Below are 26,210 nucleotides of genomic sequence, written 5' to 3' on the forward strand. Positions count from 1 at the left end.
GTGGGATCTCCCCCTTGGGCACTGTGGGATCTGAGCCCTGGGCACTGTGGGATCTCAGCCCTGGGCACTGTGGGATCTCAGCCCTGGGCACTGTGGGATCTCCCCCCTGGGCAGTGTGGGATCTCCCCCCTGGGCAGTGTGGGATCTCAGCCCTGGGCACTGTGGGATCTCAGCCCTGGTCAGTGTGGGATCTCAGCCCTGGGCAGTGTGGGATCTCAGCTCTGGGCACTGAGGGATCTCCCCCCTGGGCAGTGTGGGATCTCAGCTCTGGGCAGTGTGGGATCTCAGCCCTGGGCAGTGTGGGATCTCAGCCCTGGGCACTGTGGGATCTCCCCCCTGGGCAGTGTGGGATCTCAGCCCTGGGCACTGTGGGATCTCAGCCCCGGGCAGTGTGGGATCTGAGCCCTGGGCAGTGTGGGATCTCAGCCCTGGGCACTGTGGGATCTCCCTCCTGGGCACTGTGGGATCTCCCCCCGGGCACTGTGGGATCTGAGCCCTGGGCACTGTGGGATCTCCCCCCTGGGCAGTGTGGGATCTCCCCCCTGGGCACTGTGGGATCTCCCCCCTGGGCACTGTGGGATCTGAGCCCTGGGCACTGTGGGATCTGAGCCCTGGGCACTGTGGGATCTCAGCTCTGGGCACTGTGGGATCTCAGCCCTGGGCAGTGTGGGATCTGAGCCCTGGGCACTGTGGGATCTCAGCTCTGGGCACTGAGGGATCTCCCCCCGGGCACTGTGGGATCTCAGCCCTGGGCAGTATGGGATCTGAGCCCTGGGCACTGTGGGATCTCAGCTCTGGGCACTAAGGGATCTCCCCTCTGGGCAGTGTGGGATCTGAGCCCTGGGCACTGTGGGATCTCCCCCCGGGCACTGTGGGATCTCCCCCCTGGGCACTGTGGGATCTCCCCCCGGCACTGTGGGATCTCCCCCCTGGGCACTGTGGGATCTCCCCCCGGGCACTGTGGGATCTCAGCTCTGGGCACTGAGGGATCTCCCCCCTGGGCACTGTGGGATCTCCCCCCTGGGCACTGTGGGATCTCCCCCCGGGCACTGTGGGATCTCAGCTCTGGGCACTGAGGGATCTCCCCCCTGGGCACTGTGGGATCTCCCCCCGGGCACTGTGGGATCTGAGCCCTGGGCAGTGTGGGATCTGAGCCCTGGGCACTGTGGGATCTCAGCCCTGGGCACTGTGGGATCTCCCCCCGGGGCAGTGTGGGATCTTCTCCCTGGGCAGTGTGGGATCTGAGCCCTGGGCACTGTGGGATCTCCCCCCGGGCACTGTGGGATCTCAGCCCTGGGCAGTGTGGGATCTCCCCCCTGGGCAGTGTGGGATCTCCCCCCTGGGCAGTGTGGGATCTCAGCTCTGGGCAGTGTGGGATCTGAGCCCTGGGCACTGAGGGATCTCCCCCCTGGGCACTGTGGGATCTCCCCCCGGGCACTGTGGGATCTCAGCTCTGGGCACTGTGGGATCTCAGCTCTGGGCACTGTGGGATCTCCCCCCCGGGCACTGTGGGATCTCCCCCCTGGGCACTGTGGGATCTCCCCCCTGGGCAGTGTGGGATCTCAGCTCTGGGCACTGTGGGATCTCCCCCCTGGGCACTGTGGGATCTCCCCCCCGGGCACTGTGGGATCTCCCCCCTGGGCACTGTGGGATCTCCCCCCGGGCACTGTGGGATCTCCCCCCTGGGCACTGTGGGATCTCCCCCCCGGGCACTGTGGGATCTCCCCCCTGGGCACTGTGGGATCTCAGCTCTGGGCACTGTGGGATCTCAGCCCTGGGCACTGTGGGATCTCCCCCCTGGGCAGTGTGGGATCTCCCCCCGGGCAGTGTGGGATCTCAGCCCTGGGCACTGTGGGATCTCAGCCCTGGGCACTGTGGGATCTCAGCTCTGGGCAGTGTGGGATCTGAGCCCTGGGCACTGAGGGATCTCAGCCCTGGGCACTGTGGGATCTCAGCCCTGGGCACTGAGGGATCTCCCCCCTGGGCAGTGTGGGATCTCCCCCCGGGCACTGTGGGATCTCAGCTCTGGGCACTGTGGGATCTCCCCCCGGGCACTGTGGGATCTCAGCCCTGGGCAGTATGGGATCTGAGCCCTGGGCTCTGTGGGATCTCAGCTCTGGGCACTAAGGGATCTCCCCTCTGGGCAGTGTGGGATCTCAGCTCTGGGCAGTGTGGGATCTCCCCCCTGGGCAGTGTGGGATCTCCCCCTGGGCACTGTGGGATCTCCCCCCGGGCACTGTGGGATCTCAGCCCTGGGCACTGTGGGATCTCAGCTCTGGGCACTGTGGGATCTCCCCCCTGGGCAGTGTGGGATCTCCCCCCTGGGCACTGTGGGATCTCCCCCCTGGGCAGTGTGGGATCTCCCCCCGGGCACTGTGGGATCTCAGCCCTGGGCAGTGTGGGATCTCCCCCCGGGCACTGTGGGATCTGAGCCCTGGGCACTGAGGGATCTCAGCCCTGGGCACTGTGGGATCTCCCCCCGGGCACTGTGGGATCTGAGCCCTGGGCACTGAGGGATCTCAGCCCTGGGCACTGTGGGATCTGAGCCCTGGGCACTGAGGGATCTCCCCCCTGGGCAGTGTGGGATCTCCCCCCTGGGCACTGTGGGATCCCACCCCATTCCCGGGGCAGAGCACACTCTGCTCAGCTCCATCTGTGCCGGGAGCAGTTCCCTGCTGGTGACGGCCCCGGTGCAGACGGGGCTCAGCTTCCAGCTGGCTCCATTCCCTCCGCAAACAGATGTAGCTCCCATATCAGGGGCTGATTTATTCAGCAGGAGTCTCACACATTAAGTGTAGTTAAGTCTGAAAACAAATCTAATGACTTTAAAATAAATAGCCAACAGAGGAGTTGAAACTAAAATTCCTCCTTCCTCTGACACCCGCCATATAAACAATAATAATTATATAAAGCCGTGTCTAACACATGACTACACAAGGCTCTGGTGACCAAGAAAAGCACACGCTGCTTGTCAGACATAATTGCACATTTGGTTTTTCAATTATTTCTTGTCAAGATCCAGAGCCCACCATCTGAATGCTGACATTAATTACTGGGAAGTAGTTTGTTTTACAATAGCCTTGATGAGACTCCCAACGCTCACCCCGAGGCCTGAGGCTCCTCCCAGTGCTGTCCTCACACTGCCCTCCTGTCCCACCAACCCCTCTGGGACTGTCACACGCACTCACACCAGGGGGGGACACTCAATCTGGTCCACCATGTGCAGAAGAGGCTTCTGAAGATGCTTCAGAAGCTCTCCAGTGGACACAGCAAGGGAACTGATCCCCAGCCATGTGCTCAGCCCCAGGATGGGGCCAGACCACGTTCAGGGCTGGGGCCCCAACACAAGAAAGACATGGACCTGTTGGAATGAGTCCAGAGGGGATCACAGGGCTGGAGACCCCCTGCTCTGGAGCAAGGCTGGGAGAGCTGGGGGGGTCACCTGGAGAAGAGAAGGAATCCAGGGAGACCTGAGAGCCCCTTCCAGTGCCTAAAGGGGCTCCAGGAGAGCTGGAGAGGCACTTGGGACAAGGGATGGAGGGACAGGACACAGGGAATGGCTTCCCACTGCCAGAGGGCAAGGTGAGACGGGATCTTGGGAAGGAATTCCTGGCTGTGAGGGTGGGCAGGCCCTGACACAGCTTGGCCAGAGAAGCTGTGGCTGCCCCATCCCTGGGAGTGTTCAGGACCAGGTTGGACAGGGCTTGGAGCAACCTGGGCTGGTGGGAGGTGTCCCTGCCCATGGCAGGACAATCTTCAAGGTCCGTTCCCACCAAACTATCCTCTGATTCCATAAATTCAAGAGCCCTGTCACTGATTGATCCATCTTCCATCTGAGCCCCCTCCAAGCCCCCCTGAGCACCCAGCTCTTGGCATCACACTCCAACAGATCAGTGCCCATCATGCAAGAAAAAACCCTGCCTTTTATTGGCTTTTAATTTGTTGCCTTTTAATATTGTTGACTGTCTCTTTTTTCCTTGCAAAAGGAAGAAAGAAGCCTCTGATCTACCTTTTCTGGAGTGCTCAAAAACACGCACAGCTTTGTCATGTTGTCTCTTAGTTGTCATCTCCTCCAAGGCAAACAGCCATCTCTCTTCCTGCTCCCTTCAAGGAAGGGCTTTTTTTCTCTGCTCCTAAGAATTCTCTTCACCTTTTAAAATGTACTGAGTATTCAGTGAGGTGTAGGAGCCACACAAAGTTAATCAGGGAGAACAGTGAGTGTTCTCTGCCACCTCCAACTCTGCTGCCCACACTGACCCAAAGGCACCTCCAGCCCAGCAGAGCTGGGGGTGGTGCCATCATAAACCCCTGAGCCTTCAGAGCTTTCAGTGTTTACTTGAAACACAATAAAATCGATTCAGTGCAATAAAAAAATAAAACTAAAATCAACACAGTACTGTAGTCACCACTTAAGACCAAGCATGTTATGGTGAAAGTAAAGTAGGTGCAGAAAGAAAGTCCTGGCAACTTTATCTTCATTATATCAAAATATATTATATTACATTGTAATATATTGTCTTTTGTTAAATTTTTTACTAATAAAAGTATTTGTTAAAAGCTTACTCAAGAGTTTGCAATTAGAGAGAGTTCCAAGCAGCAATAACTTTGAAAAACATCTATTTTTGGTCTCCATACACTCAGAGATTTAGTCAAAGCCACATTTCAACCTTCAACCCCTGACAGAGCTTTCCTGAACTGTTACATTTGGATTCTGTGTCTATAATTTTTAAACAGACTTGGTCACCTTCCTTTCTTTGCCCACCTTTTGTTCACTCTGGTAGGTGATAAAGTGGATTTTGTTTCCACTTTTCCACAAGAGAACAGCAATGATCAGCCTCCCACTCCTCTGTATCCCAAAGGAACAGGATAACAGCAGGGAGTTCCCCCACTCTGCCAAGAGATCTGTCCCTGGCCTTGGGAAGGGCATTGCCCAGCCCCAGGAGGGGGCTCGGCCCCAGGGGCACCCCTGGGCAGGGAGGGCACTCACAGGGACACCCAAAGGACCAGCCCCCCCATGGGAGCTGCACTGGCCCACCTGCTCCAGGAAACCCTCAGTGAGAGCAGCAAAACAGAGTTAATGATGGAAAAAAGAACCAGGGGAAGGAAGAGATGCCCAACTCCTCTCCCCTGGAGTTAAAGTTGGAATAAAGAACCAGGGGAAGGAAGAGATGCCCAACTCCTCTCCCCTGGAGTTAAAGTTGGAATAAAGAACCAGGGGAAGGAAGAGATGCCCAACTCCTCTCCCCTGGAGTTAAAGTTGGAATAAAGAACCAGGGGAAGGAAGAGATGCCCAACTCCTCTCCCCTGGAGTTAAAGTTGGAATAAAGAACCAGGGGAAGGAAGAGATGCCCAACTCCTCTGCCCTGGAGTTAAAGTTGGAATAAAGAACCAGGGAAAGGGAGCAATGCCCAACTCCTCTGCCCTGGCTCCTCAGACTATGCTGAGTGTTCCATCTGGCACTTCCCTCGGGCTATTTCCCAGTGCCCTGTGTGCCAGCACTGCTGGACCACCCTGAGGAGCCATCCCCCAAACTGGGCAGGAGAAGTTTTCCTCTGCCACAGACCCCCAGTGCTCCCCAGAGGTGTTCCATGCCAGGCATTGATGCCAGGGCAAAAAGCTGCCAGGACTGTGGGTATTTCATCCTGGCACACCACTGGCAAGGCTGGGGCACTGGGCAGGGAGCAGCCAGCACAGCAGGAGCTCTCAAGCCAGGCAGGGCCTGAGCACACTGAGCAGCAGGGGATGGGACAGGACCCCCAGCCCAGCGCGGGGAGATGAGGACAGAGGGGGCTTCCCATGTGGCAGGACCTGCTCCCCTGAGGGATGAACCTTCTGCAGCCTTTCAGGTCCCTGCAGGGACAGGACGGAGGTCACATGGCCAGAGAGCTGCCACTGGCTGTGCCATGGGGAGGACACGAAAGGCCCTTGAGCCGAAGGAGGGTGGCAGAGCTGAGAGGAGCACAGGTGCTCACTGGTGCTCACTGGTGCTCACTGGTTCTCACTGGTGCTCGCTGACTCTCACTGGTTCTCACTGGTACTCACCAGTGCTCACTGGTACTCATTGGTGCTCACTGGTGCTCACTGGCTCTTACTGGTGCTCACTGGTTTTCACTGGTGCTCACCAGTGCTCACCAGTGCTCACTGGTACTCACTGGTTCTCACTGGTGCTCACTGGGACTCACTGGTGCTCACTGGTTCTCACTGGGGCTCACTAATGCCCACTGGTGCTCACTGGTTCTCACTGATACTCACTGGTGCCCACTGGTGCTCACTAATGCCCACTGGTGCTCACTGGTTCTCTCTGGTGCTCACTGGTACTCACCGGTGCTCACTGGTGCTCACTGGTGCTCACTGGTTCTCACTGGTGCTCTTTGGTTCTCTCTGGTGCTCACTGGTGCTCACTGGTACTCACTGGTGCTCACTGGTTCTCACTGGTGCTCACTGGTACTCAGTGACTCTCACTGGTTCTCACTGGTACTCACCAGTGCTCACTGGTACTCATTGGTGCTCACTGGCTCTTACTGGTGCTCACTGGTGCTCACCGATGCTCACCAGTGCTCACTGGTACTCACTGGTGCTCACTGGTTCTCTCTGGTGCTCACTGGTGCTCACCGATGCTCACCAGTGCTCACTGGTACTCACTGGTGCTCACTGGTTCTCACTGGTGCTCACTGGTACTCACTGGTGCCCACTGGTGCTCACTAATGCCCACTGGTGCTCACTGGTTCTCTCTGGTGCTCACTGGTACTCACCGGTGCTCACTGGTGCTCACTGGTGCTCACTGGTACTCATTGGCACACACTGGTCCTCACTGGTTCTCACTGGTACTCACTAGTTCTCACTAGTGCTCACTGGCACTCACTGGTTCTCACTGGCACACACTGGTGCTCACTGGTTCTCACTGGTGTTCACTGGTGCTCACTGGTACTCACTGGTTCTCACTGGTGCTCTTTGGTTCTCACTGGTTTTCACTGGTTCTCACTGGTACTCACTGGTTCTCACTGGTGCTCGCTGGTTCTCACTGGTACTCGCTGGTTCTCACTGGTGCTCACTGGTTCTCACTGGTACTCACTGGTGCTCACTGGTGCTCACTGGTGCTCACTGGTACTCACTGGTACTCGCTGGTGCTCACTGGTGCTCACTGGTGCTCACTGATGCTCACTGGTACTCACTGGTGCTCAGTGGCACTCACTGGTTCTCACTGGTGCTCACTGGTACTCACTGGTTCTCACTGGTGCTCAGTGGTTCTCACTGGTACTCACTGGTGCTCACTGGTTCTCAGTGGTTCTCACTGGTTCTCACTGCTTCTCACTGGTGCTCACTGGTGCTCACTGGTGCTCAGTGGCACTCACTGGTTCTCACTGGTGCTCACTGGTGCTCACTGGTAGTCAGTGGTTCTCACTGGCGCTCACTGGTTCTCACTGGTGCTCTTTGGTTCTCACTGGTTCTCACTGGTGCTCACTGGTTCTCACTGGTGCTCACTGGTTCTCACTGGTGCTCACTAATGCCCACTGGTGCTCACTGGTTCTCACTGGTAGTCACTGGTTCTCACTGGTGCTCTTTGGTTCTCACTGGTTCTCACTAGTAGTCACTGGTGCTCGCTGGTTCTCACTGGTGCTCGCTGGCTCTCACTGGTGCTCACTGGTGCTCGCTGGCTCTCACTGGTGCTCACTGGTGCTCACTGGTGCTCAGTGCTGCTCCTGCTGTGCTGCCAAGGTGGTGGGTGTCCCAGGAAAAGCCTCGTGTCCCTGCAGGGTCATGTCCCTGAGCACTGGTTCCATGCCCTGGGCAGGGGAGTGGTGCCAAGCCCCAGACTGGCAGACGTGGCCTGGGTGTCCCAGGGTTGGTGCTGCTGGTGCCCCAGGGCTGGTGCAGATCACACCGATGCACAGACAGGGGTTAATGCCACCCCACCCCGCTGGCACCACCTGTGCCATGGCAGCCTCTGGGTCCTCACTGAGGAGCTGCTGGAGATGGTGCAGGATGGGGTGCAGTGCCCCACACCACACACAGCACCAAACTGGCTCTGCTTTGCTGTTGTCCATTGTCCCCCTTCCACACTGATGTGCCCCACAACAAGTGCCAGCTGTGCATCATCCCACACATGATGGCACCTCCTGGATTTTCCTGCCAGCTCTTACATTCCCATGCTGTGTTGTAGCCACTGCCCTTCCCAGGTCACACACTGCTCTCCCTGCTGCATCCTCAGTGCTGCTCCTGTTTCCAGCCTCTCATCTCTCATCTCCTAAATCTCCACCTGTTTTTACCACACAACCTTTCAAACCTGGGAGCTCAATTTGCCACTTGGCAGACAACCAGGAATTGGCTTCAAGCACACAAAAGACCAAGTAAATCCCACTGTCACCAAAGCCACGCTTTGCTCTCAGCTCCCATCACTGGTCCAGTGGAAACCCAACCAGAAGGAATTTGTGCCAGGCCAAGGAAGGAAAGCTGCCCTTTCTTCCACACTTTCACAGCTCTGAACTTACTCCACCAAATAAGAGTTGGAGAAAGACCAAGAAACACCATCTCTGGTGCATCCCTGCACACCCAGCAAGGTGGGACATCCCATGGCATCAGCAGGAGATGGAGAGGCCACAGCACAGGGCAGAGCCACCTCAGCACATCCCTCTCCAGCCCAGGAGCAGCAGAGACACCCCTTGGCAGGACCAGAGGGGGCTGCAGTGGCAGGACACCCCTGTCCTCTCCTTCTGTGTGGGAGGAGGGGGGTCCACACCCAACCACATGGCCCAAGGTCTCCATCCAAGAGCCTCACCCCGCCATGGGCTGGGCAGCCAGCACAGGGCTGGGGGCACTCATCTGTCCCACCCCACCCCACACACAAACCACCCCTTCTTGCAGCCCCCCCAAGGCCAAAACGATCCCTCCTAAACCCCAGAGTGGCTGCACAGACACTGGGCTCCACCAGCTCCCACTCCTCTCTCTGCTGCAGCCACCCTTCAGCACCCCCATCTCCGGCACACCGGGCAGAGCCACATCCCCCCCAGGTCCCCCCATGGCCCCCCAGCAGAGGAGCATCCCTACCTGCTGGAGGAGCTGCTCTGCCCGCTGCTGTTGCTCTCGTCGGCCTAAGGCAGGAAAAGAAAGGCAGTTTAGGTTGAGGCAGACAAGGTGCTCTCCAGATCCTCCTGAGCAGGGTTTGGCCATGCTGAGCTCCACACATGGCCCATCCTGGTGCTGGTGGGGCCCAGTGGGCACTGAACCCTGGAATGTCAGAGCTGGGACAGGATTTCAGCCCCAGCCCCACCATGGAGGCACCTCCCAAGTCCATTCCCTTTGGTCCCTTTAGTGCAACCCAAGCCTAAAGCAACAAACCCTCCCATGCCAGAACTTGCCCTTTGCAGGTGGGAAATAAGGCAGAACCAGCCCAATTCCAGGCTGTGCAGGCTGGGGGATGGAGGGGCAGGACCAGCCTCCTCCCTTCATTAGCAATGTCCTAATGATGGCCTAATGAGCCCCCCAGGCTGGGCAGGGAGGGTCCAGGGGCTCCTCCTGCCTCCCCCCAGCTCCTGCTGGGAGCCTTCCTTGGAAAGACAATATTATTCCAAACGCAGAAATTTTATTTCTGAATTTGTGCAAATACAAGTTAAAAGATATTAGCTGCATTTCACATTTTGTGCAAATGGCAGAAAGAGGCAATTCCTGTGCAGCAGGATGGGGCCAGCCAACGATTTCGATAAAATAAACCCTTTTTTAATTTAAATGCTAATGCACTGAATTAAAATTTAATAACTGAGGAAATTGAAAAGCCGAGCAGGAATATTGGAAATAAATCCAAGCAGAAACAGCTGAAATTAAAAATTCTAGAGAGTGGGAGGATAGCAGCTAAGCTGTCTTATATGATTACATTTTTTTTATATTTTTTTTTTTCAGAATGAAGGGGGGAAGGAAAAAAATCCTATCTTTGGCTGGCTGTAGGGCAGTAAATCGAGAGTGCTGTGATTTATTGCTCAATTTTCCTGAGGGAAAAAGGCTTTCTTTCATGCTGAAATATTTCATAAATTTCAAGCCAGCATAAATTCTTAATTTAAAAGTTATGGAGGTCACATTTAGTGCACTGGTGCAATTCTGAAATCTTAAAGGAATAGCAACCAAAAAAATTGCAATTTGGTTTTATTTTTTTTTAATTCTTCCTGTAAAATTTTCTTCAAAGGGATTCTCCAATTTTCACAAAGCAGAAACACATCCTGGCTTCTAAAGGGATATGAAATCCACTGGAAATGAAGAGATAAAAATCTAATTCAATTACAAAAAGGTATTTTTTTTATTATGATGATGATTATTATTATTGTGAGCCACTTGAGGAATTTCTGTTAAAAAATTTCCTCCCTCCATTGCCTGGGAAAAGCCAAGAGGGAGGAGCTGACAATGTAATTGCTTCTGTTAGATCTCCAATCTTTTGTGAGCACTGATATGTTCATTTGTTATACAGCTGTTCAGCTACAGAAAGGATGTCAGAGCACCCATAATTCAAAGCAATCAATCAAAAATTAATGATTTGTCATGCTTACACAATGGGGAAAAAAATCTTTCTGGGTTCCTGCAACTGGTGATTGCTCAAACCTTGGGGGCATTTTCGAGAAGATTAGATCTGTGTGTACAAAAAAAGGGGGGAAAAGGGGGGAAAGGAGAGTCTGTAGAGCCAGGGCAGGAACCCTGAGGGGTGCTGGGGCCTGGAAATGCCCCAGGATGGGGCACAGTCCTGTCTGTTGGAAGGGCCTGTGCCCACCCAACCCTGCAGGTCACCCACAGCCACATGGCAGGGACCTGCCCAGGCTCCTGCCCTTGGAATTCCATGGAAAAAAAACACTGAATCACAGAATCATGGAATGTCCTGAGCTGGAAGGGACACACAAGGACCATCCAGTCCAACCCCTGGCCCTGCACAGACACCCCAACAATCCCACCCTGTGCCCCAGAGCATCATCCAAACCCTCCTGGAGCTCTGGCAGCCTTGGGGCCGTGCCCACTGCCCTGGGGAGCCTGGTCAGTGCCCACCACCCTCTGGGGGACACAGAGGTCACCTGGGTGAGTGTTCATGGAAGGCACAGAACCCTGAGGGCAAAGCCTGAACACCTCCATGGCACCTGACCAATAAATATTCCCCAAAAATGAAAATATTCCTGTTTGGGAAGCACAGAGCCAACCTCAGCTGTGACAACCTCCCTGAGACTGCAAAGTTATCCACCCTCCACATCAGCAGGACCTTCTTCAGACCAAGCCCAGTGTTGGGAGGACCCTGTGCAGGAGCCCAGTGCCCACTCACAGCCCCAGCATGGCACACACCGTGGTGGTTGTGCCCTGGTGGCACCCACCCCTCAGCCCAACCCCACCCACCCTGCATGGCACCCATTCCATGGTGCTTCTCACATCTGCACTGGGGTTTCAGTGACTGAATTGCTGGAAATAAGTGACCTGGGGGCCCCAACCATCCCCCACCCCCTGCACGGCCCCTTCTGGGGCCAGCACAGCATTTTTCATTATTACTTTTACTATTATTACTATTATTACTATTACTATTACTATTATTATTATTATTATTATTATTATTATTATTATTATTATCTTTTTTCACCTTCCCCAGTCTGCTCTGCCTGATTTCTCCTCTCTGTCTCTTTTATTATTATTTAAAATGCCCTTTTTTTGGGTTTTGACCTCTTTCCATGAGCAATCTGCTCTCTCAGGACACAGCACAGAGCAGAGCAAAGCACAGGACCTGTGTGAGGGGCACAGAGAGGGAGGGACCCCAGTGACCCCACCAGTGCTGGGGACTGTCCTCAGCAGGAGAGCTGAGGAAAACCCTTTTTGTAAGAAAAAATGAAGGAAAAAAGGCACCACAAGAGGAAAGAGTCTCAATCTGGATGGTTTGACACAGCCAGGCTGCTCCTGGAGATGATCCATTAGACCTGAACACCAAGCCAAGCCCAGAGCAGATCAGATCTACCTGTCCTAAAGGCTTCTGGATGGTGAAATAAGCCCATCCATAGAACCCCAGACTGGTTTGGGTTGGAAGGGACCTTGAAGATCATCCTGTCTCAGCCTCCCCCAAATTCTCACTCTCTGCAGGATGTTACCCCAGCACAGTCTCCAGGATGAACCAGTCCAGCACCAAACCTGCCCCTGCACATTGTGATGGTCTCCTGGTAAAACAGGCCATGGCCCACCCTCAAACTCAGCAGCAGGAGCAAACTCCCTTCTCCCTCCTCTCCCCAGGCCCTTTGCTGCACACGCAGAGCTTTGGTCAAGGTTTGGTGGGGCCTATTTGAGGTGTGAAAACAAAACAGAGGAAGAAGTGTCAATGATCCGTCAGAAGGAGCAAGTTCTGCATGGAAATATTATTTACTTGAGTTTTCTATTCCAAAGCTTCCCATTTATTTTGCTGTAAGTCCATTGGGAACCAAATGTTGAGGGTTCCTGCTGCCTTTTGCAGGCCATGCCATTGATCACAGAATCCCAGAATGGTTGGGGTTGGAGTGGCCTGAAAGCCCATCCAGTGCCACTCCTGCCATGGGCAGGGACACCTCCCACCAGCCCAGGTGGCTCCAAGCCCTGTCCAGCCTGGCCTTGGACACTTCCAGGGATGGGGCAGCCACAGCTTCTCTGCCCAACCTGTGTCAGGGCCTGCCCACACTCACAGCCAAGGATTCCTTCCCAATATCCCATCTATCCCTGCCCTCTGGCAGTGGGAAGCCATTCCCCTTGTCCTGTCCCTCCATCTTTGTCCCCAGTCCCTCTCCAGCTCTCCTGGAGTCCCTTTAGGCACTGGAAGTGGCTCAAAGGTCTCCTCAGAGCCTTCTGTTCTCCAGGATAACACCCCCAGCTCTTTCAGCCTGTTCATAATCCATTTGAAATAAAATATTCCATTTAAACTCTAAGAAGTGTTATTTGAGGACAACTAAGACCATAAACAAGTCAAAGGAGTGAATGGCTGAAATGCCCATTTGACCAGAATGTGCTGAAATGGGGCAGAGCAGCTCCCAGCCAGGTCACATCCCTGGGAAGGGGCACAGACACCTCCTGTGCTCCTGAGAACCCAAGTCATTCCTTTGGGTGATTTTGTCATTCCTCATGGAAACGGCAGAGCAGCAGAGTTTGCATCTGCTGGTGAGGGGACACTGAAACACAGGCAGGAGAATCAGTCACAGAATCCCCCCCTGAAATCATCCACAGTTCAGAATATGATTCCTGAAGTTGCTTTTGTACACACTGGGTGTGTTTAAGGGAGATTTCTGCTAATAAATGTCTTTCCAATGAAACTGCTCGAGAGCAGAATGTGGTTTCGGGCCATATGCTCCTTGTGAAGAACAAATCTTGTGATAAATAAGAAATTTATCAGTCAACATCTCCCAACAGGACAATATGTCAAAAGACAGGGGTGCAAGCAGATGTCCAAGTGACCCGAGAAATCCATGTTTATCCAGAGGGCTGCACTGTACTGGGAAAACATCCCCAACCTTGTAACGGTTACAGCAAAACAAAAAATTACTAAAAGCAATAAAGATGTGAAATGATATTCCAGTTCATTTAAGCACAGGCTTCCTGCCTGATCACTGAAATCGTGAGTAAAAACAACTGTTCAGATCGCTTGGATTTGCATCCATGGACAGGGGAGCTGGGACCCCCCAGTGCCATTGTCACTGTCACTGTCACTGCCACAGCCACTGCCAGAGCCACTGCCACTGCCACTGTCACTGTCACAGCCACAGCCACTGTCACTGTCACTGTCACTGTCACAGCCACAGCCACTGTCACAGCCACAGCCACAGCCACTGTCACTGCCACAGCCACTGCCACAGCCACAGCCACTGCCACTGCCACTGCCACTGCCACAGCCACTGTCACTGCCACTGCCACAGCCACTGCCAGAGCCACTGCCACTGCCACTGTCACTGCCACTGTCACTGCCACTGCCACTGTCACTGCCACTGTCACTGCCACTGCCACTGTCACTGTCACTGCCACTGTCACTGCCACTGTCACTGCTACAGCCACAGCCACAGCCACTGCCACAGCCACTGCCACTGTCACAGCCACTGTCACAGCCACTGTCACAGCCACTGTCACTGCCACTGCCACTGTCACTGTCACTGCCACTGTCACTGCCACTGTCACTGCTACAGCCACAGCCACAGCCACTGCCACAGCCACTGCCACTGTCACAGCCACTGTCACTGCCACTGTCACAGCCACTGTCACTGCCACAGTCACTGTCACTGCCACTGCCACTGTCACTGTCACTGCCACAGCCACTGTCACAGCCACTGTCACTGCCACTGTCACTGCCACTGTCACAGCCACTGTCACTGCCACTGTCACTGCCACTGCCACTGTCACTGTCACTGCCACAGCCACTGTCACAGCCACTGTCACTGCCACTGTCACTGCCAATGTCACAGCCACTGTCACTGCCACTGCCACTGCCAGAGCCACTGCCACAGCCACAGTCACTGCCACTGCCACTGCCACTGTCACTGTCACTGCCACTGTCACTGCCACTGCCACAGCCACTGCCACAGCCACTGTCACTGTCACTGTCACTGTCACTGTCACAGCCACTGTCACTGCCACTGCCACTGCCACAGCCACTGCCACTGCCACAGCCACTGTCACTGTCACTGTCACTGTCACTGTCACAGCCACTGTCACTGTCACAGCCACTGCCACAGCCACTGCCACTGCCACAGCCACTGCCACAGCCACTGTCACTGTCACTGCCACAGCCACTGCCACAGCCACTGCCACTGTCACTGCCACAGCCACTGTCACTGCCACTGCCACTGCCACAGCCACAGCCACTGCCACTGTCACTGCCACAGCCACTGTCACTGCCACTGCCACTGTCACTGCCACTGTCACAGCCACTGCCACTGTCACTGCCACAGCCACTGCCACAGCCACTGCCACTGTCACTGCCAGAGCCACAGCCACAGCCACTGTCACAGCCACTGCCACTGCCACTGTCACTGTCACAGCCACAGCCACTGCCACTGCCACTGTCACTGCCACTGTCACTGTCACAGCCACAGCCACAGCCACAGCCACAGCCACTGTCACAGCCACTGTCACTGCCACAGTCACTGTCACTGCCACTGCCACTGCCACTGCCACAGCCACAGCCACTGCCACTGTCACTGCCACTGTCACTGTCACAGCCACAGCCACAGCCACAGCCACAGCCACTGTCACTGCCACTGTCACTGTCACAGTCATTGTCACTGCCACAACCACTGCCCTCCCCAGGGAGAAAATGTGTTGAAATGCATTTATTTATTTATTTATTCATTCATTCTCAGTCACCCCTCATGACTGGCCTCCAGCTCCATCCTGAGGGGAGATGTCCCTAACTGTGCCTGGGGGTGGCAGGAGGAGCAGAGCCCCCTTGTCCCAGCTCAGCTCCCACTGCACCTTCCCTCTCTGTCTGCTGAAAGGGCCAAGTTGGTTGTTTTACCTTAGGAAAAAAGGGGAAAAACCCAAACCCACACCCTCCTACCCCCAAAGACTGCTGAATATTTTTAGCTGTAACACAAAGGACACACTCAATGTTTTAAGGAGCCAGCAGTGCCCAGAATGGAAAATTTCACCCCAAATAATTCAAATTTGGCCAAGGGAAAAGCAACTGAAAACAGGGCTGAGACAGGAATGTGCCATAAAAATAACAGCAGGCCTGCTACCTGCACTGCCTGGGGTTAGCAACTCAGAGCCACAGAAAATGCAGGAAGTGCTTTTTTTATTTGGCCTTTTTTTTCCCTTTAAACAAAGGGCAAGACACTGACAGTTTCCTATTTAATTTTTATTAAATGGCAGAGAAAAAAAGCAGCCCCACATCACACCAAAACATCTGCAGAGCACAAAGACTCACAAATGCCCCTTTTTAACTGGGATTTTTGCTGCCTCCTGCCAACAGAGCAGATGCTGAGGAGCCCCAAACCCCTCCAAGATGATCAATCCAAGTGTTGCTCCAGCACTGCCAAGGCCACCACTCAGCCAGGTCCCCAAGTGCCACATCTACATCTGAACACTTCGAGGTGACTCCACCTCTGTCCTGGGCAGCCTCTGCCAATGCCAGACCATCTTTTCCATTAAGGAATTTTCCCTAATATCCAACCTAAACCTCCTGGTACATCCCCTGCAGAAAGGACAAAGATCTCTGACGCTTCAGGCTGCTGTGGCTTGTCCCCTCCTCATCCTCTACCTTTGCCATCTCCAAATGGGATGAATTTGTCACGAGGGAACAAGTCCTTGGGCAGAGGAATGTGTTGCCCATTTCCTCAGCTGCAACTTCCCCTCAAGAAACAACCAAAATAATAATAAAAAAAAATACCAGCAAGGAGGAAATGGAAGCTCTGCCTGAGGATCTTCCTGAGTCCCAGGAGAGAGGGTTCCCCATCCCCCAAAATCCACCCTGGGGGGTGGAAACACCTCCTGTCCTGACCAAGGGGCAGCACCACTGAGACCTGGCTGGGGGTGCTGGGGCAGCTCCACAAATGGTGGCAAAACTCCCTGTGAGTGTTCAGGGAATCTCGCCCTGGTTCTGCCCTGGGAAAAGCCAGGACTGAGGCCAGAGCTTGTTCCTGCAGTGAGGGGAGAAATCTGGTGGTAAAAAACAAAATCTGAGGGGTTTGAACCCTCTGAGAAGAGCCCAGGGGAGGGTTTGCTGCTTGAGGTCAGCAGGACACAAAGGCAGCGAGTCCCATGGTGGCCACAGAGGCACCTGAGGCTCCTGCCAACCCTGGAGAAGGGTGAGGGAGGCACTGATGGTTCATAAACCAACAGTGGCACGAACCAAACCTGACGGGGATGCCCAACAGCTCCCCTGCCAGAGCCAGGGAGCACCTGAGACACAATGGCACCAAACCCCACGGGCAGAACCCCTGTCCAGGTGAGACCAGTGACCATTTCTGAGCTCCATCACGGGCACAGGGAGGTCTCCAGTGGGAGGGGAAGCTGCTCATTAATGCCAGTCACACACACCACTTAGGCCAACCTTTAGAAAGATGGGTTTTAACACTGATATCTCCCAGGTTCACTGCTGGGAAGGTGCCACGGTGACTGATCTGCAGGGACACAACCTGTGCCCAGCACTGGTGTTGGGCACACAGAGCATCCTGGCACTGGGGGCACTGGAGGCCTGTCGCTGCCCATGGGCTGGCACTGCCACCCCACGTCTGGGGCGACTCTGAGCAAAGTTCACACGGTTCCTGAGCAGCCACGTGGGCACCTCCACCACATTTCCAATGCAAATGAGCAGAGAGGGTTTGCAGCCTAAGAAGGTATCTCTGTGGTTTGCAGATGGCACTGCACCATCAGCCAAGCGTGGCCACATCCCCTTCCTGTGGGTGCAAACACCCCAAGCAGGACACGTGGCAAGGGAGACCCTGAGGCAGCAAACCCCGTCCCTGAGGCCATGGCACTGCAGGATCACAGCACTCCTCAGGGACACCCAGGACTTCCCACCTGGGAGCAGCTGCAGCTCCAGAGGACACGCTCCAGCCCCACCTCCAGGTGAAGGCAGGGCTCTCCTCCAGCCCCACCGTGGGGGTGTGGAGTGTCCCCCACCTCAGTGCCCACCCCTGTGGGACTGGGGATAATTAACAGCTGATGATGTTTCTCACTGCTCACCTTCCCGCAGCTCCCAGCCCCTGAGAAGCCACCAGATGCTTCCCAAATGCTAATTAGCAACAAACACTAATGACAAACCCATCCTTGCTCAGCTCAACACAGAGGTTGGGGTTGGGGTCTCACTGATAAGTCAAGAGGGGAATGGTCCTCTCTGCTCCCACACTGACACTTCTGACTTCAACCAGGGGCCCTCACTGTGCTGATTTCAAGTCTCTTTGTATTGGCAGAAAAGTTATTTTTATTTTAATTTCTTTTTAGGTTTTTGGGTTTGGGTTTGTTTTTTTTTTGCTTAATCTTGCAAACTGGGTTCCCTCAGGCTTCTCCCCACATTGTTATCTGGGACAGAGAAAGCTGCAGCGTGGAGGTAAAAACTGTAAGTAAGCAAGTAATACTAATTAAAAACCACAATTAAAGTCTAGACATTACTCTCCTTCAGTTTCATTGGATCTACTTCTGGTCTACTGCTTATTCTCTTCCCATTCTCTGATCCTTTACTACCCTGGGTGTGCTGCACCTGCCCATGGCTGAGCTGGCTCAGGCACCCACAGTTACAAGGCTTTGGAAAGAGTTTTAAACAGAAAAGGTCAAATTTCTGCTGGAAAGGGCACAAATGGGGCTGAAACCTGGGTGAAAACACCAAAATCAGTGAGGCAAGAGGAAATCCCACCACAGGCTGGCCAGGGGCTGGGCCCACCAGCGCTGAGCCCCAGCAGGTGCTGAGCTGAGCTGAGCCCCACCAGGTGCTGAGCCCCACCAGGTGCTGAGCTGAGCCCCACCAGAGACTGAGCTGAGCCCCACCAGAGACTGAGCTGAGCCCCACCAGGTGCTGAGCTAAGCCCCACCAGGTGCTGAGCTGAGCCCCACCAGGTGCTGAGCTGAGCTGAGCCCCACCAGGTGCTGAGCTGAGCTGAGCCCCACCAGGAGATGAGCTGAGCTGAGCCCCAGCAGGTGCTGAGCTGAGCCCCACCAGGAGCTGAGCTGAGCCCCACCAGGTGTTGTGCCCCACCAGGGACTGAGCTGAGCCTCAGCAGGTGCTGAGCCCCACCAGGAGCTGAGCTGAGCCCCACCAGGAGCTGAGCTGAGCCCCACCAGGTGCTGAGCCCCACCAGGTGCTGAGCCCCAGCAGGAGTGAGCTGAGCCCCACCAGGTGTTGTGCCCCAGCAGGTGCTGAGCCCCACCAGGTGTTGTTCCCCACCAGGTACTGAGCCCCACCAGAGACCGAGCTGAGCCCCACCAGGTGCTGAGCCCCAGCAGGTGCTGAGCTGAGCCCCAGCAGGTGCTGAGCCCCAGCAGGTGCTGAGCCCCAGCAGGTGTTGTTCCCCACCAGGTGTTGTTCCCCACCAGGTGCTGAGCCCCAGCAGGTGCTGAGCCCCACCAGTGCTCTGCCCTCTCCAAAGGGAAAAGCCCCAGCCCTGGGGGCCGCAGGTGTCCCTGTCCCCACCTCTGCCCACACTCCAGGTGGCCACAGACACGTTTGAGGGCTGTGAGCAGTTGCCTCTGAGTCAAGGGAATATTCATGTGAGGAATTTTATGAACTTGCTGAAAGCACTGGAGGAATTTGTGCTTTGAATTTCAATTTTGCTCCCCTGGCAGCCCAGGGAGACTCAAGCAGCACATGCCAGTAGAAGTATCCAGAGAAAGGGAACATTAAATAAATTTTAACCTAAACCTACAAATGTTCAAACCAGGATTAAAAAGCTTCAACCTCAGGTACCTTTGTTGTCTCCCGAAACAGTCATGAAATTAAAATTATGAATAAATCAATGTAGCAAATTGGTCTGGATTTAAAGAGTTACTCCTTGATTATAAGCAACTGAAAAGTAATCAAAATATTTTTCCCATCTCCTGTTGCTCAGTGCTCTCCTCACTCCATCCTTTATGAGAAAAATAATCAAATTGAGGGTGAAGAGGAGAAAAGGCATTACTGGTTCCTTGTGAACTCCCAGGTTATAAAAGCTGGAAAATAGGAGTGACTGGGCAAAACAACAGAATTATGTGCATCAAGCAGTTGTTTACAGCTGGGATGAGTTTCCCAGCAAAGAAACAGCTGGAAATATTTTGAAAGAATAAATGTATATGGAATGAAACCTTGGGGGGAGGAAGGTATTGTTATGGTATTGTTATTTTTTACTTGGGGGGAAAAAAGGGGCAAAGGAGCCATTTCAGAAATCCACCCATTTTCCAGGCTTCCAATTCCACAGGAAACTCTCAGGAAATCACTTTTTTAAAAAAATCCCATTTTGCAGGCACTTTTCCAAGTTGATAAACAAACATATCTAACAAGCCTCAAGTGCACAGAGGAAAAAAACCTTAAAATAGGACTTATTTATTCAGGGAGACCCACCCAAGTTACTACAGATGGTTTGTTGGGGTGTTGTGAGTGGGAACAGCTCCTGCCTTTGCTTTGGAATGTCTGAGGGGCTGTGACAGCCCCTCTCCATGGATTCCCAAGGCAGGAGCCCCAGGGACCACCTGGTGGGGCTGTGACAGTCCCTCTCCATGGATTCCCAAGGCAGGAGCCCCAGGGACCACCTGGTGGGAATGTGACAGCCCCTCTCCATGGCATTCCCAAGGCAGGAGCCCCAGGGACCACCTGGTGGGGCTGTGACAGTCCCTCTCCATGGATTCCCAAGGCAGGGGCCCCAGGGACCACCTGGTGGGAATGTGACAGCCCCTCTCCATGGATTCCCAAGGCAGGAGCCCCAGGGATCACCTGGTGGGAATGTGACAGCCCCTCTCCATGGATTCCCAAGGCAGGAGCCCCAGGGACCACCTGGTGGGAATGTGACAGCCCCTCTCCATGGATTCCCAAGGCAGGAGCCCCAGGGACCACCTGGTGGGAATGTGACAGCCCCTCTCCATGGATTCCCAAGGCAGGAGCCCCAGGGACCACCTGGTGGGAATGTGACAGCCCCCTCTCCATGGATTCCCAAGGCAGGAGCCCCAGGGACCACCTGGTGGGAATATGACAGCCCCTCTCCATGGATTCCCAAGGCAGGAGCCCCAGGGACCACCTGGTGGGAATATGACAGCCCCTCTCCATGGATTCCCAAGGCAGGAGCCCCAGGGACCATCCCCTGAGCAGCTCCAGCCCTTCCCAGGGTGGGAAAGACCTCAAAGTTGGGTTTCAGAGGAAGCACCTCCCAGGTGGAGCAGGGCAGGAGAACAGCCATGGGCTGTGTCCTGGGCTCACCCAACACCAGGGCAAGGGGGGGTTCTCCTCCTCTACCTCACTGCTGAGGGGTGTCACATGGAGCACTCCATGTTCTCCATGGACTCCATGGAGCCTCCAGCTCTGGAGCCCTTGGCACAGGAAGGACATGGAGCTGCTGCAGAGAGTCCAGAGGCGGCCATGGAGATGCTCCAAGGCTGGAGGATCCTCCTCTGCTCTGGAGCCAGGCTGGGAGAGCTGGGGGGGTTCATCTGGAGAAGAGAAGGCTCCAGGGAGACCTGAGAGCCCCTGCCAGTGCCCAAAGGGGCTCCAAGAGAGCTGGAGAGGGACTGGGGACAAGGGATAGAGGGACAGGACAATGGGAATGGCTTCCCACTGGCAGAGGGCAGGGTCAGATGGGATATTGAGAGGGAATTCTTGTCTGTGAGGGTGGGCAGGCCCTGGCACAGGTGCCCAGAGAAGCTGTGGCTGCCCCATCCCTGGGAGTGTCCAAGGCCAGGTTGGATGGGGCTTGGAGCAACCTGGGCTGGTGGGAGGTGTCCCTGCCCATGGCAGGAGATAAAATGAAATGATCTTTAATGTCCCTTCCAACCCCAACTATTCTGTGATTTGATGATTCTCTCACCACAGCTCAGCTGGTGGGAGACACCCTGAAAAACCACCTTATCTTGAACACCAACAGTTTAACCCACCCCAAAATGCTCCTGTGCAGCCCCAGCCCAGCAGGGCCTTGCTGTGGTTGGAGAGAGGTGGAGGCAGAGCCCCCAGGCCATCCTGGCCCAGCTCAGCATGGTCTGGCCAAAGCAGAGACCAGCAGGACACAGCCCAAGCTCTCAGCACTGGGGTGTCCAAACCCCAGCACCAGCGCAGGGTGGGAACCACCCGGGAGCTGCATCCTGGGGCATGTGGGGGCACGACAAGCACCTGATGGCCCCTCAGCTCCAGCCCCACCTGCCTCAGGAGCACCCACAGATGCACAAATCCTGCTCTCTGAGCATTACAAAGGATCCTGGGGAAGAGTCAGCCCAGCCTGTTTCCGGAGGAAAACCCATCTCCAAACTGGGGTCTCTCATCTGCCCATAAACCTCCAAGTCCTGTTGGGGTTTCCCAGCTTGGAAAGGACAGACACACCTGGACCATCCTGCTGGTGCCTTGGAACTGAGGCCCAACACACCAGGAAAACTTAAACCCAAACCCAACTGATTGTGGGGGTGACAGTGAGTCTGTAACATTCTTCAGGTGACTCCCCAAGGGTGCACTCCAAACTGCTCCTCTTTCAAGGACACACCTTGAACTCTTCAAGATGAATTTCTTCATCAATTGCCTCAGACATCTGAGGATCCACAGACTCACTGTCACCATCACAACTGGTGGCAAGAGCATCCCCAGAGGGTGGGACATTGGTGGGACATCCTTCAGTCTGGGGGTAGTGGATCTCAGAGCCAGGAGGAGCTGTTGAGGAGGAACTTGGGAGAAGCTTTTCCAAGGCTCAGACTTTGCCCTTTACACCTGCAGGAAGCAGAGGAGCTGCTCCAGCTCATGGATGGAGGAGCTGCTCCAGCTCATGGATGGAGGAGCTGCTCCAGCTCATGGACAGAGGAACTGCTCCAGCTCATGGACAGAGGAGCTGCTCCAGCTCATGGATGGAGGAGCTGCTCCAGCTCATGGATGGAGGAACTTCTCCAGCTCATGGATGGAGGAGCTGCTCCAGCTCATGGATGGAGGAGCTGCTCCAGCTCATGGACAGAGGAACTGCTCCAGCTCATGGACGGAGGAGCTGCTCCAGCTCATGGATGGAGGAGCTGCTCCAGCTCATGGACGGAGGAGCTGCTCCAGCTCATGGATGGAGGAGCTGCTCCAGCTCATGGACAGAGGAGCTGCTCCAGCTCATGGATGGAGGAGCTGCTCCAGCTCATGGACAGAGGAACTGCTCCAGCTCATGGACGGAGGAGCTGCTCCAGCTCATGGATGGAGGAGCTGCTCCAGCTCATGGACAGAGGAGCTGCTCCAGCTCATGGATGGAGGAGCTGCTCCAGCTGCTCCAGCTCATGGACGGAGGAGCTGCTCCAGCTCATGGATGGAGGAGCTGCTCCAGCTCATGGATGGAGGAGCTGCTCCAGCTGCTCCAGCTCATGGACGGAGGAGCTGCTCCAGCTCATGGATGGAGGAGCTGCTCCAGCTCATGGACGGAGGAGCTGCTCCAAATCATGGATGGAGGAGCTGCTCCAGCTGCTCCAGCTCATGGATGGAGGAGCTGCTCCAGCTCATGGATGGAGGAGCTGCTCCAGCTCATGGACGGAGGAGCTGCTCCAGCTCATGGATGGAGGAGCTGCTCCAGCTCATGGATGGAGGAGCTGCTCCAGCTGCTCCAGCTCATGGATGGAGGAGCTGCTCCAGCTCATGGACGGAGGAGCTGCTCCAGCTCATGGATGGAGGAGCTGCTCCAGCTCATGTCCAAGTCCTCTGGGTTCAGTGGCAGTAACATCAACCATGGGCAGAATTGTGCATTTTGGAGTTGGTTTGACCTCTTTTCTGGTAAATTCTGAAGAAGGTTTTGGGTCCCCCCCCCAACTAACAGCACTGCACAGATTCAAGGACAATGCTCAGCTCACACCTGAGGTAAAGGATGGAAAATGAAACATTGGAAAAATACAATCCAAGGCAGAAAATTAGATCTGGAATTAAAAATAAAGGCCCAATTTGATAAATATCACAGTGAGACCATGTTAGGAACACACCATGAGGAGGCTCAGCCTTGGCCAAGGTCTCCCCCAAGGCTGGCACACAGTGCCAGGGGGAAAGGCTGTCCATTGGCAAAATATCAATTTTATCCATATAAAATATGAATTTTAACCTTATTAAAAATCCCTTGTAGTATTTAGAGACAGAGGCTGAAACTGAGACATTCTCCACTGTCAGGGGAACTGTGGGACCTCTTCTTCTCTCCCAGGTTTGTGTGATTGGCTTGTTTAAATAGCATGAAATGCTGGTAATTTTACTTTGGAAAGGAAAAAAAAAAGGCAAACCACATTGCTCTGAAAGCAAGAGGGGGAAGGCACACAGAGCTGCATAATTCTCCACCTTAAAAAAGAGCAGTAATTACAGGGGGGAAATTCAGAAAGAATTTGGTCTGCCTGGCTCCCTCAAAAACCAAAAAACTAAGAAAGAAAAAGCAAGAAAAAATAGTAAAAAGGAAAAAAAAAGAGAAGGAAGGGGAGGAAATGAAGTTGGAGAAAAAGCTGAAAGTAGAATTCTTAGAAATTCTGCTTGCAAAATAACTCCCATCAACCAACCACAAATCCTATAAATATCACCAGATCGACTTCCTGAGCTGATCTAAATCAACAAATAAACAAACCTCCAAGATTTTAAAAAAGAAAAAAAAAACAGCTAAAAACCAGACCAAAAAAACCAGGAAAGCTGCTGCTCTCACCAGGGAAGGGTGGCTTTGTGGCTTCCCAAGAACGGTGGGGAGGGGGGAGATGAGAGGAAAAGCAGCATTTCCTGAGGCCATGGAACGTGGGGAGGGTCCTGCTGGGACACCAACCCATGGAATGTGGGGAGGGTCCTGCTGGGACAACCAACCCATGGAACGTGGGGAGGGTCCTGCTGGGACAACCAACCCATGGAACGTGGGGAGGGTCCTGCTGGGACAACCAACCCATGGAACGTGGGGAGGGTCCTGCTGGAACAACCAACCCATGGAACGTGGGGAGGGTCCTGCTGGGACAACCAACCCATGGAATGTGGGGAGGGTCCTGTTGGGACAACAAATCCATGGAATATGGGGAGGGTCCTGCTGGGACAACCAACCCATGGAACGTGGGGAGGGTCCTGCTGGGACAACCAACCCATGGTGCCTGGAGAGGGTCCTCCTAACACAACCCATGGACCCTGGGGAGGCTGCAGGAGGGTCATGCTGGGACAACCCATAGAATATGGGGAGGGTCCTGCTGGGACAACCAACCCAAGGACCCTGGGGAGGGTCCTGCTAACACAACCCATGGACCCTGGGGAGGGTCCTGCTAACACAACCCATGGACTCTGGGGAGGGTCCTGCTAACACAACCCAAGGACCCTGGGAGGGTCCTGCTAACACAACCCATGGACCCTGGGCAGGCTGCAGGAGGGTCCTGACACAACCCACCACCTGCAGGGGGCTGGACCCTCAGCCCTGCCCCAGAGCTCCCCAAGCCCTCAGCACTGGGAGGGCAGGATATCCCCCCAGACCATCGACCCCACATCACCATCTCTGTGCAATTGTTTGGGCTAAAAAACTGGTTTTCCAGAGGTTTTTAGGGGACAGACATGCCCAGGACCCAACTGGCACAACCTGCAGCTCTCCACCATTCCTGGAGCTGAAACAAATGAGGACCCAGAGCTGCAGGGAGATGATCCTGAGCCCAAAGTGCTGCTCCAGCAACCCTGAGCACTGCCTGGATTGGTCTCACTGCTCCTGCACCACTCCCACTGCACAACATGACACTCATCTGCAAGAAGTGGAAGTGACACAGTCTCTGACATTTAGAATTTTCTGATTCATACAGGCAAAATACATCCTATTTATTTTTTAAGCAAGGACTGCAGGATGTGTTCAAAATCTAAATGAAGCATTTATAAGCCCCAGATTGTGTTTGAGTCAATGCTACCCAAGAAGATATTCCTTATTTTCTGGGCAACACAGAAATTAAAATCAATCTATTTTTCTTCTGTCTCAACCCGAGAAGGAATCTTTCAATTTTTCAGAGCTTTGAGGAAACAAAAAATGTCTATTATTTGCACAGCCCTGCAGAGGGGACAGACTTGTCTTGGAAAACTTCCAGAGTGATGCAAAAAAGGTACAAATGTTCTTCCAGGATCTCTTTTGGGGTTGAATTTGCAGGCAGCATCCTGAGTCCTGTGCCAGTGTGCAGGGCAGGAGCTGCTGCAGATCCTGGGAAGGCACAGCCAGTGCAGTTGGCTGCCCAGAACTCTGATGGTGCCCTGGGCCATGCTGAGAGATGAGAGAAATCCCAAGTGCTGGTGCCCAGTTCCCAAAGGGCACCTGGGGTTCCTGGCAGCACAGGCTGCTGCTGCCTGAAGGGACAGGGATGGCTGAGCCTCCCAGTTGAGAAAGGGGCAATGAACCCACTGAAAAGGACCTGTGGGATGCAAAAACTATCAGACCAAGGGCTGTTTCCTACCCCAGATGCCTCCAGAAACCCTCTGGGCACCAGGTCCAGTCCAGCTGAGCACCAGCTGGAGGAGATGCTGGACTGGGAAAAGATGATGTGTGCCACATTCCACAGGCTCTGCCATTAGTAAAGAAAAGCTGATGCTCACCTACACTTTATCACAGGCAATTACTCCCCTTGGTCCTTTATTCTGCACTCAGATCAAGGATCAGCTCAGCAGCAGC

The 26,210-nt window shown here is 54.4% G+C and overlaps 1 protein-coding gene across 11 annotated transcripts in view; it reads right to left on the bottom strand.

Annotated features, from left to right (window-relative positions):
- Positions 1 to 26,210, bottom strand: part of ZNF618 (zinc finger protein 618) — a 197,346-nt gene that overhangs the window by 100,334 nt on the left and 70,802 nt on the right. For all 11 annotated transcript variants that reach the window (XM_071574251.1, XM_071574250.1, XM_071574244.1 and 8 more), the window contains exon 2: positions 9,046 to 9,089. In XM_071574251.1, coding sequence (XP_071430352.1) covers positions 9,046 to 9,089 — 44 coding nt within the window. The remainder of the gene's footprint in view (positions 1 to 9,045; positions 9,090 to 26,210) is intronic.

This window comes from Pithys albifrons, chromosome 20 (genome assembly GCF_047495875.1).
Source record: "Pithys albifrons albifrons isolate INPA30051 chromosome 20, PitAlb_v1, whole genome shotgun sequence".
Lineage (NCBI taxonomy): Eukaryota > Metazoa > Chordata > Aves > Passeriformes > Thamnophilidae > Pithys > Pithys albifrons.